Source organism: Melospiza melodia, chromosome Z (assembly GCF_035770615.1).
Source record: "Melospiza melodia melodia isolate bMelMel2 chromosome Z, bMelMel2.pri, whole genome shotgun sequence".
NCBI lineage: Eukaryota > Metazoa > Chordata > Aves > Passeriformes > Passerellidae > Melospiza > Melospiza melodia.
This window is the reverse complement of record NC_086226.1, coordinates 54,444,783-54,457,761: the sequence shown is the minus strand read 5'-3', so window position 1 is coordinate 54,457,761 and position 12,979 is coordinate 54,444,783. Positions and strand designations below refer to the sequence as shown.

General features: G+C 41.6%; 1 protein-coding gene across 2 annotated transcripts; it reads right to left on the bottom strand.

The window, feature by feature from the left end:
- Positions 1-2,786: 2,786 nt before the first annotated feature.
- IDNK (IDNK gluconokinase) lies at positions 2,787-11,405 on the bottom strand. Of its 2 annotated transcripts, none has more exons than XM_063180445.1 (5): positions 11,387-11,405; positions 10,928-10,958; positions 10,460-10,546; positions 7,924-7,967; positions 2,787-5,972 (listed from the first exon to the last, which is right to left on the bottom strand). In XM_063180445.1, exons 3-5 carry the CDS (start codon positions 10,487-10,489, stop codon positions 5,612-5,614), a joined length of 435 nt encoding a protein of 144 aa, XP_063036515.1. In that variant the 5' UTR covers positions 10,490-10,546; positions 10,928-10,958; positions 11,387-11,405; the 3' UTR covers positions 2,787-5,611. The 2 variants fall into 2 exon arrangements, with proteins under 2 accessions (XP_063036515.1, XP_063036514.1); XM_063180444.1 differs by lacking the exon at positions 11,387-11,405 and adding an exon at positions 11,084-11,165.
- Between the last annotated feature and the right edge of the window lie 1,574 nt (positions 11,406-12,979).

Below are 12,979 nucleotides of genomic sequence, written 5' to 3'. Positions count from 1 at the left end.
GGCCTTTGGACTGACTATATGTTGTGAGTTCATCACCACTCTCATGGAGGATCAGCAGTGGGTAGTAGTCTGAGCACTGTACCGGGCTGGGAAATTTCCTTTAACCTTGACCCCAGGGGTGCAGTAAACTTCCTTGAGGGGAATATTCTTACAAGCATATTGGACAGGAATCATCTACCACTACAACCATTATTTTCTTTCTCATGGAACTGATCTTGTTATGAGCTGTAGGCCTGTCTGGCCTCTCCCCAGAGAGGGACCTTCATCCTCATCATCTGTTGCATGACCTTCCTTACCTGTAACTATTGTACAGAGAGGAACCTAAAGGGAGGGTGAGATGGGCAAGGAGGCATCTTGGCCTGTTGTCCCAAGCAAGTTCTTGCCTCTGTTCATCGTTTCATTCTGATCTTCAGGCACAGGGAGGTTACAGGACCATTGGATAAGGACAGATGGAGAGCAAGTAGTTTCTGTAGAATAGCCTCTACTTTTTTACAGTTATTTTCACAGTGATTAATAGGATCTTCAAAGAAACTAATTCAACTTAAGTGTGTCTTACTGGGACCTTGAATTAAAAAAAAAGTTCAGACTCCCTCATCATTCAGTAGGCAGATCTATTTGAGAATACAGTCCATGGCATCCAAAAAGTCTGTCAGATGGAAGGGCAAGGGTGATGTGAGGAAGAGAACAGTTTTTACCATGACACCAAATCAATGAATCTAACTAGCACAAATACTTTCTCGAGACATCATTCAGCTCACCCTTTTTAAGCATTTCAGTTGCCTGTTACAAACTAAGAGACAATACATTTTAAGTAAAATTTCATTGCAATTCAACAGGAGATGTAAGTTTGACCTAAATTCTATACCGAGTCTTTAGCTAAGCTGACTTCTTGAAGTAGAATCAATATTTATCAGTAACCACTGTCAACTAAACTGGCTTTCTAATGGTAAAAACAGCTGCTTTTTAATAGAAGTTTTAGTTTTGTCTGAAAATACAGCAAGCAGAACACGCTTTATAGACAGGAGAGACTTCTTATGTCATCTTTAATGATGAAAGAAAACCCACACTTAGTGGTTTAAGATTGTGTTACAGTGTTTCTCTGTTCACCCCTCCCCGCTTCTCCCCCTTGCCCCTTTATCCATCTCTCTTGAAAATTCTCTCTTCAGCGTTGCCATCTACCTCTTCTTTCAGATGAGCACTTAGATAACTTATACTTGAAATCTGCAGCTTGCATTTTGGACCAGAAGGGCATGTGTGCCTGAAGGTTGTCTCTTCATTTTCTTGCTTGCTTCTTTTCCTCTGCTGTGGATCAAGTGACCTGAAGGATTGTCTGCAAAACTGCTTGCCTGATCATCAAACTCCTGCTAGAAAATGTAACTGATGCCAAAACAAAGAAATCTAAAAGTTAGGATGATCTGAACTGACAGATATTATTTAAAAGACTCAGAATGCGTACATTCAGTTTTGGGAGTATGACTGCTAAATGGCTGGTTTTATAAAGGATTTGGTCTGCCTGATTTTCTTCTTGGTTCAGTGACTGGATATACTGGGTTGACCCTGGCTGGATGCTAGGCACCCACGAAAGCTACTGTATCCCTCCCCTCTGCAGTTGAACAAGGGCAAGAAAATATAAAAAATGGTTAATGGATTGAGATAAGAACTGGGAGACATTGCTCATCAAATACTATCATGGGAAAAACTGGCTGGAATGAGATATATTAGTTGAATTTATTAGTAACAAAGTCAGAGCAGGATAATGGGGAGTAAAGCCAGGCCTTAAAACACCTTCCCCTACTCCTCCCCTCCTTTCTAGCTCTACCTCCTATCCCCATCAGTGCAGGGGGACAGGGAATAGGGGTTATGGTCAGTTCATCACAAGTTTTTTCTGCCGAGGGAGATTTATTCCCCTTGGCAGAAAAAGAAAAAACTTGCTTAGGGAGAGTTATTTCCCTGCTCCAGCAGGGGTTCCTTCCCATGGGAGACAGTTCTCCAAGAACTTCTCCAACATCTCAGTCCATCTCATGGGCAACAGTTCTCTACAAACTGCTGCCATGTGAGTCGCTGTTCATGAGGCGCAGTCCTTCATGGACAGGCTGCTCTAGTGTGGGTCTCCTGCAGCATCACATCCTACAGGAAACCTGCTCCAGCATGGGCTCCTCTCTCCACAAATGTGTAGGTCCCTGCTAGGACCCTGCTCCAGCACAGGTTTCTCACAGGGTGACAGCCTCCTCTCAGACATACACCTACTCCAGCCTGGGTCTCCTCCACCAGCTGAGGGTGGATCTCTCCATCCCCATGGACGTCCATGGGCTGCAGCGCACAGCTGCCTCGCCATGGGCCACACCAGGGGCTGCACGGGAGTCTCATCTCTGGTGCATGAAACACCTCCTCCCTCTCTTTCTGCACTGACCCTGGTGACTGCAGAGTTGTTCCTCTCAAATGTTCTCATCCTGTTCTTTTCTGGCTGCAGTTTCATCTGTGCAATCATGTTTTTTCCCCCCCTTCTTAAATGTGTTATCACAGGAGTGTTGTCACCATTTCTGATTAGCCCAGCTTTGGCCAGCAATCCCCATCTGTCTGGGAGCCAGCTGGGATTGGTTCTACAGGGCATGGAGGAGGTTTCCAGTAGCTTCTCACAGAAGCCACTCCTGTAGCCACCCCCTTTCCCCAACAGCACAGCCTGGCATAATAAAATAAATATTATTGATAAAAACCCAAAACACTTATCAATTTATAGTTGCGGTGGCAGGCAGCTTTCCCTGTAAGAAAAATTGCACAGTTTGGGATAGATTGCATTTCATTTTTATTTCCTCATTTTAGCACTGAAAAATGTTTGTGCTTTATGTTGTAGTAGGTACAGTATTTACACAGCATGTTACTAACTGTGCTTAGCATAAATTCATGAGGATGTATAGTGCATGTACCTTGCACAGATAATTTGTCTTTAGAGACAGACAGCAATTTCTAACTCCAGGTGTTTCCTCCTCAGTTTTTGCTGCATTTACTAAATACATTTCAAAATACACACACAGTGTGTATGTGCTAAATATTAATAGCCTGTCCAACTAACCTGAATATGACATCTCTAGAATAGTGATGTTAGTTTAAAACCTACAACAACAAAACCAAAAAAATATACCCTCACAACAACAAAAAAAATCAAACTAAATCAAAATCAAGGAAATTAAATGTAGAATTGTGTTTGGGTATGGATTGTTCTGCTACCTTTTCCTTCCAATGCACACGTGCACAGCTTGATTAAAATCTGAGAGTACTTTTAAGTTGTTAGTTTTGCAGCAATTCACATCTTAATCTATTAATTTGTAATGCACAGAATATAACTGAACAGAAATAATGCTTTGTTGTCTTTTCAGAATAGCAGGTAACAGACAACTGATTAGGTTGACAACAACCTTCTTTGCAGTATTTTTTAAGTAAAAGCAAAATGCAAACACAGTAAAAGGGTAAGGGAAGGAAATATTCCCAACATAGAAGCAAATACTAAGAAAAATACCCTGACCTAATTTGAAGAAGTATGAACTGCCTGTAAGTACAAACTTTGTTTAGAAGCCTTCCAAAATCCAAGCTGCTTACATAAAACTCTCTGAAAGAGAATTATTTTTTAACTGTTGAGTACAATTTTTTGTTAGTGGTGAAAGTGGTGAAGCCACCTTGAGAGTTTCCTATAAATGTGGACAAGTAGATCTGAAAATCAGTCTGGTCTTCTTAGAACTCACACTTAAAAATGTCCCTTTAAAAAAAAATATTTGAAGGTCTGATCGTATCTGCGTGTAAGAGGATGCAGCTGCTGTAGAGTGTCCTGGTCTGGCTTTATTGTGTGTGAAAGAAGTAAGCATAATCTGTATTTTATAGGGGTATATTAGTCAACTGTTTGTAAAATGGTGTATTGGAAAAGATTAAGATCTCATTAACAGCAGAGGTGCCACAAGAGGGTGCTGTGTCTGTGATTTTCATAGCTACAAAATTTGTACAGATCTGACAAGTCACTTGGTCTGAGGGGGTCTCTGAAATTTGAGGGTATTAAGCATACAGACATCCCTGTCTCTTGCACTGTGCCTCTGTGTCTTCACCTGGCACCCTGGCTCTTGGAACAAACAGGCTCTGAGGTGAGGGCACCCTGCAGTAGACTAAAACCGGTAATTGTTCTCCCTTCTGGTCACTAATAAACAGGAAAACACTATGTCTGGGTAGGTTAATGCCTAAAATCCCAACTTAAAACCTGCTGCTTTCAGTAAGACAATGCCCATTTATTGCACTAATTGAAGCACAGTAGTTTGTCTAGTAAACCACAAAGCCTTTACTATTTCCATACATAATGAGAACCCTGACTAATGTTTTTCAACTACTTACCCAGGTAAAAACTGCACTAAAGATGCTTTCAGACATGAGGTGTTCTTCTACAAGAATTCATCTATCATCCCAGGAATAAAGAAAAATAACATGCATGACATACTAAAAATAATCCACGTGTGACAGCACATGGAAATGTCTCCATTTGGACAAGACTCAAATCTTGCTTACACAAACTATCTGAAGTTTTTATAACATAAAGCTGAAAAGGCATGTCTTGTATAACACAACATGAAGTACTTCTTGAAAAACACCTTGGTGGTAAAAAAGGACTTTAAAGTTAAATTCTGTGAGCTAGGTGACTGATTGGGTAGTTGGAATTTTCTTCTCATCTTCATCAAAAAAGATACATATTAGGAATAGTTTGATCAAAAGCTTTAAAGCAATTACATTGACAAGCACTGAGGTGCCTGCCAGTACTGGGAAGTGACGGAGAAGGTCCAACTGCAAAAAGTAAGTTTTCAAAAATAAGGAAAGGCTATCAACCTTGCATTCAATTCAGTACCTTAAATTACTGGTTGACTCACACTTGACTGCAATGTGCACTTTGTACATGAAAACTCTTAAGTTCAGAGTCAGTATGATGCCACTTATACTTTATTTCTAAAGCTTTCCATTCAATTAAATTTTGTATACTGCATCGCCCCCACTACCTTTTTTTTCCTCACATTTTTCAGTTTGGTGGCCAGTACATACAGTAAGAGATCAGAAAAATTCTCATGAAGTCATCAGTGCTCTGCTGAGGTCAACAAGAATACAAACATAGAATGTACAACTTGATGAAAATCCAGCAGTGAGACAGGGGTAGTGTCATGTATGGAACTTCATCATGCATGTTCCTGCTTCTTGTAGGAAAATGACGTTATTTTTAACACAGCTAAATTATTTAATCTTGTAATAGCAGATGTGCCCATCTCAGTGTCTGACAGACTAAATATTAAGAAAATAAATTATTCTGTGTGACCCCTGCCAGAATTTTCAAAAGCAACCTCTTACTAAAAGGAGAATTTTAACTTAATGGAGTGAAGGGCTTAAAAAGTTAACAATTCTTGCATCTTATATATACAAAAGATGTAAAGACATTTTAAATGTCTTTTACAGAGCCATGATAAAAAAAAAAAAGTAGTAAACCTGCTCTTAAAAATAATTTGGTTTGATTTAATAATCAATTTGATAATTAAAATTCTGTCTCTTTGCCCTGCTATCCTTCAGGGAATTTCTATATGTGTCATTCAGAAAATTACTCTGGCAAAGCCTCACCCTGAAGAATGGCAGTCTCAATCTGTAGGAGTATTTCTGGAAGAGGTTTTTCTAGACTGACAGTAATGAAATTTTCTGGTGCACTGGGTGGCTCTAGAGTATCAAACTGAGACTGGAGAAGTTCAAGTGGCATAAAATGACCTCTCCGCTTCTCCAGGCGGGCAGCAATTATGTCCTTAGGTCCATCCAAATGAACAAAGAGGATCTTCAGTGCTGGGTTTTCTCCTGGTTGCTCTGGCTGGTTGCTTTCAATTGCAGATGCTCCACCAATTAACACACGCCTGTACATCTTTTTCAGTGCAGAACAGGCCAGAATTGTATCTTGTCTAGATGTGTCTTCTCTATCAAAAATAAAAGAAAAAACAACCCCAAAAACCTTTACATATCTACATGTGGTATAACAAAAATGACTTGTTAATTCTGCTAAACAAGGTGGACATGCCCTAGCTCCTCAAGCCAGCCATGGGAGTAGTGGCATTGTGACAGTGGTATTTGAGTAATCTTGACAGGATTTTGAAACCAAATTTCCAGTCCAGGTAAAGATGTGATTTGAAAGTGAGGCCAAGCTAGCCGACCTTCTGATAAAATCTCAGTCTTAGGGACTCTCTCCATAGCCTTTTCTAAGCAACCAGTCTTTTCCTAAATTAAATTCAATTCTAGCACAAGGAAGTGTCAAGCTCATGTCCTTAATTGCTGAGAACAGGAAATAAATATCCATAGAAACACCTATCCCTTATCCATAAAATTACTATACTATTCTCTCTAAGGGTAAGTGGCTGATAAGCAACACAGACCACTTAAATACACAATATTTTCAACACCTGCTGTCACTGTCTCAGATTTAACTGTAATTTATGTTTCCTGTAACTTGTTGACAGCATTGCATCTATATTAACTTCACGCTAAACAAGGGATTGCAGGTCAGTGAGTGCACAGTATTCACTGTATTTATTTTCTGCTGTCAAGGTTTCTTCAAATAAAGCATTTCATTCTGGGTGTGCCTGCTCCACTAAAAAGCAAATCCAGAATTAGTTGTCTCTGTGAAGAGTGAATAAAATTCCTGCCTAAGAAAATATATTTTGTAATAAAATTAAAATCAGGTATACACCTATTTAAAAATCATTCTATGGTCATTAGATTTTGGTTCAAAGGGAAGTAAGAACTTCTAATACCTACCATTATCACCTAGGTAAGTCAGTGACAGCCTCAGCTACTAATAAGTACTAATAATTAAATATTGGCATTAGGCTCGTTTAAAATATAGTTGATTTTATAAAGTTTCCAGAGCTGGGCAGTGGCATTGAGCTATCATATAACATGAAGCAATGGATCCAGCAAATCAATCCAGACAAATTTCTCAGTGAGAAATTAGGTATCTCAGCTCCAGTGAGGTATGATCACCTAATGTGCACAAGCAAGTGTAAAGCCTGGCTAAACAGGCTTTACACAACCTCCCAACCTTTTCCTTGTTTGGGACACACTTCAGTCCCTTCATCATGGCTGGATGCTCTCCAGTATGTCCATGCCTCTCTCATAATGAGGAACCCAGAACTGACACAGCAGTTCAGGTGTGGCCTCAACCAGTGCAAAAGGAGAGGGAATGGATCACCACCTTTGACCTGCTGGCAACACTTGGTCTAATATAGCCCAGAATTCAGGATTTGGCTGGCCTGCCTTGCCAGAAGAGCACATTGCTGGCATATGTCCAGCTGGGGCTGTCCACCACAGCTCCCTCAGGCCCTTTTCTGCTGCTTTCCAGCTGAGTGTCCCTCACTGTCCATACCAGTACTTGCATTTTTAAAAGATTCCTACCGATCAATTTCTACAACCTTTCAAGGTCCCTCTGCATCAGTTTTCCTCCCATTTTGGTGTCATCTGCAAATTAGCAGAGCAACACTCCAGCAAACAAACAGTGTCAAAAAAACCTGACACTGTATCTTATTCAAAATAACAGTATTTTATCCTACTGTTGTTATTGGTGTATTTTGAGGTTATGTTCTTTGTAAGTAGGTAATGTCAGGCTTATTAATAAACTGGATCCTTGCAATTATTTTTACACAGATAGTAGAAAACAACCATCATTTGCAACAATTTCCCATTTTAATTCTCAGAGATTAGCTCAGCATCAGCAATTACTATGACAGTTTAGATTAGTAAAAATAGAATGACTTTACTATCTGCAGAATTTCTTTACACTACCACTTACATTTCTGCTTTGCAATGCAGTGGGGAAAAACACTTCTGATACTTCTGTCTTTAGCTAAAACATTTAAACACTAGATATTCTCTTACCTCCTTAGTATATCATGCAGTGCACAAAGCCAAGGAATCCTGTCCTAGAAAGCAAGCAAGTTAGTTAAAAATTCTTCAGAAATTACTTTGAAACAATTGCTTCTAGCATCTCAGATATTTGACACGAGGTAAATATTAGCATTAAACTGTACAGCAAGTTCAGTTTTGAATCTCTTTGTTCCTATATAGATTTGCTCCCACTGCCTGAAGGCTTATAAGAAGTGCTAGGCTTATTATGAATAGGACCTTCTGGTGCAATAGTAATTTTTATTTTACAAGTATATATTGGAAGTAATACGTATGCAAATGCAGCATGCACCATGTAAATATCTGAAGGACAATCAACTTACTTGCTTCTATTACACTATTCAAATGTACAGCTGGAGTTGTTATTTCTTTTTGCTGATATAGTGTCATACACACACCCCATCCCCATTTTGGATCCAAGTTGAAGCTTTCAGAAACAGATCTAAATTTAGTTATCTGCAATAATTATATTTATGTCAGTAGCACTCACAAATAAATGTGACCACAATCACAATTTCTCAAAACTTTTGCCCATTACTTAAGCAAACATGAGTGATCAGTCAGATGCTTACTTAATCTGAAATTTTAAGCTGCTGCAAACTTCAGTCATGCCTAATGAGCACAAAACAACTGCTCCCATTTAATGTTTCAATGCTGTTAGTGCTGGGTAAGCACAACAAATGGTAACATGGACAAATAAATGCAACAATTTTTTGTTGCTATCATTACACAGTAACTTCCCCTAGGCATTCAAGAACGCCCTCACAATTTTGCACCTCTCATTTTTCAGAAGAGATGCTTTCTTCTTGCTGAGCACCACACACTAGTGCTTTAGTCATTCAAGTGTATAATGCTGCTACAGATGATATCAGTTTTATCAGTGTTTGAATGAAGGGTATCAACAGCATGGATCCAGACTCTGCTCTGGCTTCAACCACCAGTGAAAGATCTAAGTTTTTAACCAGAATCTAGAAATTTTTTTTCAGTTTAAATTGGCTAAGGACATCTCCCAGAAGAAAGGTAGGAGGTGTGCAAAATTTTTCTATTACAGATAGATTCTTGAAGTATTTTTCAAAATATCCTATTACTGCATCTTGCCCCATTTCTAAGCTCCGTATACTTTTAGATTGATTTCATATGTTCACCAGGATTGTTTCATTTATATTCTTTGTTTAAAAGTCTTTATCTACAGTCCTAAGTGTGTATTTCTCTAGAAGTAGTGGACATTAACTTTTTAAATTCTTCCTGATTCTGTACAGGAAAAGTGGCTGTAACTGTAAAACCACTGTCCTAATTGATGGCAAATGGAAAAATCCTTTTTCAAGCTGTACCATTATACTTCAAGCATTGCCAGCCCATCAAGGGATGGGATTGTTCTGCTCTGCTTTGCACTGGGGCAGCCTCACCTTGAGTCCTGTGTGCAGTTTTGGGCACCACAATATAAGAAGAATATAAATATATTAGAGAGCATCCAAAGGAGGGCCTTGAGGATGCTGAGGGGCCTTGAGGGGAAGGTATATGAGAAATGGCTGAGGTCACTTGATCTGTTTTGCCTGAAGAGGAGACTGAGGACAGACCTCACTGCAGTTATAACTTCCTTGTGAGAGGAAGAGGAGGGGTGGGCACTGATCTCTCCTCTGTGGTGACCAGTGACAGGACCTGAGGGAATGGCCTGAAGCTGTGTCAGGGGAGGTTTACATTAGATATTAGAATAAGGCCCCACCCCCGACAGTGGTTGGGCACTGGAACACACTCCCCAGGGAAGTGGTGACAGCACCAGCCTGACAGAGTTCCAAAGCATTTGGTCAGTGCTATCAGGCACATGCTGCAATTCAGAATTGTGGAATCATCAGGCTTGGAAAAGACCTTTAGGATCATCAAGTCCAACCTTTGACTGAATACCACCATGCTAATTAAATCATAGCTCATAACCAAGTGTCTACTCGTTTTTTTTTTAAACACTTCTAGGTATGGTGACTCCACCATTTTTCTGAGCAGCCAATTCCAATGCTTAGCCACTCTTGCAGTGATGACGTTTTTCCTAATACTCAACTTGAACCTCCCCTAGCACAACCTCCCAGTTTAACCACAAGTGGTGATAAATTATCCAAAGTGATTTGAGAGAAGGGTAACAAATTTTCGGAGTTGTTTTAAGCAGGGCCACACAATGGATTCTGTGGTTCTTGTGGGTCTCTTCCAGCTCAGAATATTATATGATTCAAATCCAAAACTGCAACTCTGTGTGTGGACTGTAGAGGGGGAAATTTCTCACAAATCCTGAAGCAGCAGCAGCATACATACCACTTTCGAACTGACAAGCATTTCATAAACTACTTTTTAATGCAGAATCTTTTTTGATAAAAGAAGCCTCCCTTACCTCAGCAAATGCTGACCTGTGTTTACAGTTAGACTAATCTACGTAGTATACCACAATCTACTTCAACAAGATGTGCATGAAGTTACAGAGATAAATGTGTGGACAAGTTTTTTCAGAGCTTATTCAAGGTACCTCATCGTTTAGTGGTATCCCTTTTTCCATTTTCTTCTTATTCTCTGGAGGATGATAATCGTCCGCATCGTAGAATTTCCATCCCAACTAAGAAAAAAAATAAATTAATTATAGATCGTTCAGCTAGGTCACGTGAGGCAACGAGGACTTCAGAATTTACAAAGACGACACCGATGAAATTACAGGCTTCTTGCACCACAGTATGAGTCACCGTTTATAGTATGATGATTAGCAAAAAAAAAAAAAAAAAAAAAAAAAAACAAAACAACAACAAAAAACCACTAAGGCAGCTTGGTAGCAGCAACAGCTGTTGCATCACGGCACTGAGCCGAAGTCCGTGCAGGCACCACTGCCCCAGCCGAACCCGGCTGGGGAGGCCAGCAGCCCGGGGAAGGCCGGCGGCCCAACGCGGGGAGGTGCCTGCCCGCCCCAGCACGCCTCCCAGGTGGCGGCTCCACACGCCCCTACCTTCTCAGCCAGCCGCGACCCAACCGTGGTCCTGCGGGGAAGCACAAAGGGCCGATTAACACCCGGACCGGAGCCGCACCGCGGGGCCCCGGCAGCGCCGAGTCCCCGGCTGCGCCGCAGCGCCGCCTCTGCTCCGCCCCCCCGCCCGGTACCTACTTCCCTGAGCCGCTGACGCCCATCACCACCACCAGCACCATGGCGGCCGCCGCGCTCTGCCGCTGCCCCTCTGCCCTGCTGCGCCGCCGCCCCGGCCCGCCCTCGCTTCTGCCGCGGGAAGCGGGTGCGGCCCGCCCGGGGCGGCCCCAGCGCGGCCCCAGCGCCCCGCCTGCCCCGCCTGCCCCCGCCGCCGCCCCGCGCCGCTGTCCGGGACCGTCCGCTCCCCTTCTCCGGGAACCAGAGACACCCGTGTCGTGTCCCCCGCTCTCTTTTCCCCCAGTGGCTCCTTGTGCTGGAAGTTACCTGATCGTCTCCCGAGCCCTCTTTGTCTGAGGCCTTTCAGTGTAGTCGGGCGTTTCTCTTTCAGGTGTTCCTAGCACGGTACTCACTGTTTGCAGCCTCAGCAACACAGGCGAGTTTAATAGAAAAACAATAATTTCTGCAGTGCATTTATTATTAAGTGCGCATTTGTGCCCATTGAATTCTGTATTACCCTTTGATGATAAAGGTCTGCCTTTGGAATTTATTTAAGGCATCAGCTATGCAGTGACTAATGCCATTTTAGTATTTGTTAAAGCCTTGATCCAGTCATATTTTTAAATCACTGAATTACCTGGTGGGTAAGTCTGGGCAGGACCACTGGTAGGGTCATCTATTTCAACACTCCGGCTCAGGCAGGACCCCGTAGAGCACATTAGGATTCTGTCTAGGCGGCTTTTGATTATCTCCAGTGAGGGAGACTCCACAACCTCTCTGGGGAACCTGTTCCAGTGCTTAGTCACCTGCACAGTAACGAAGTGCTTCCTGATGTTTGAGTGGAACTTCCTGTGTTTCAGTCTGTGCCCCGTGCCTCTTGTCCTATTGCTCAGCACCACCCAGCAGAGTCTGGATCCATCCTGTTGATACACTCCCTTCAGATACTGATAAACATTGATGAGATCCCCTCTCAGCTGTCTTTTTTCGAGGCTGAACAGGACCAGGTACCTCAGCGTTTCCATGTAAGAATGATCTAGTCCCTCAATCATCTTTGTAGCCCTTTGCTGGATCTGCTTCAGGAGCTCCATGACTCTCTTGTTCTGTAAAGCCTAGAACGAGACATGGCACTCCAGATGTGGCCTCACCAGAGAAGAAGGACAAGACTGTGGAAAATTGTGAAAATTCTCTTATATAGCAAGTATTCTTGCTATTACTGTGTATATAAATATGACCTAGAAACACTTTCAAAGCTCTGCAAGGATCAAATGCAGTGATGCTGCCGACCAGCGTTGAAGTTTACCTGTGCAGTGGAGAAGCATGTGCTGCCCCTGTAAGAGCTACTCCACCCAGTGACGCTGGCTTCAGGAGAGCACAATGTGTGCCCCCTTCATATTTTTTACATCAATCAAACCTCGGAATAAATTCTCAGAACATACATTAAGTCTCCCAGTCTGCATGAAATTTTAGTCCTTTGCATGGCACTCCAAATAACATTATGAATGATACATGTATCTCTTTTTTTAAATTGTTGCCTGTCTCTGACCATTTAATTGAGATCTGGAATTTCATATACCTATTTCACTTACCTATTAAGAAATTCTTAATGAAGACCAGAACCTTCAACATGATGAAGCTATTACTGAATCAGGCCAGTTCTCAGATTACTAACAGACTACAGTGATTTCTTTAAGGCGCCATGAGACTGGATACATATTTTGCTGTAATAGGTTATGATTGTGCTAAAGTAATTGAATTTGCTTACATCTTTTCCATTTGTTGGCTTATCAATTATGAGACAGGAAAAATGCTTAATTGGGATGAGAGTTCCTGGGAGATCCAAATGAAGAAGCTCAAAAATACCAGCAGTCACTTTGACCCTGGAAGCATCACAATTACTGCTTGCATTCCCAAAATTAGAAC

Bases quoted from the DNA above. Each gene is read 5' to 3' on its own strand.
- IDNK (XM_063180444.1), bottom strand. From the start codon at position 11,124: ATGGTGCTGGTGGTGGTGATGGGCGTCAGCGGCTCAGGGAA. The intron at 10,959-11,083 runs GTAGGTACCGGG...GCTTCCCCGCAG, and splicing joins GGCGTCAGCGGCTCAGGGAA to GACCACGGTTGGGTCGCGGC. The intron at 10,547-10,927 runs GTAGGGGCGTGT...TTTTTTTCTTAG, and splicing joins GGTCGCGGCTGGCTGAGAAG to TTGGGATGGAAATTCTACGA.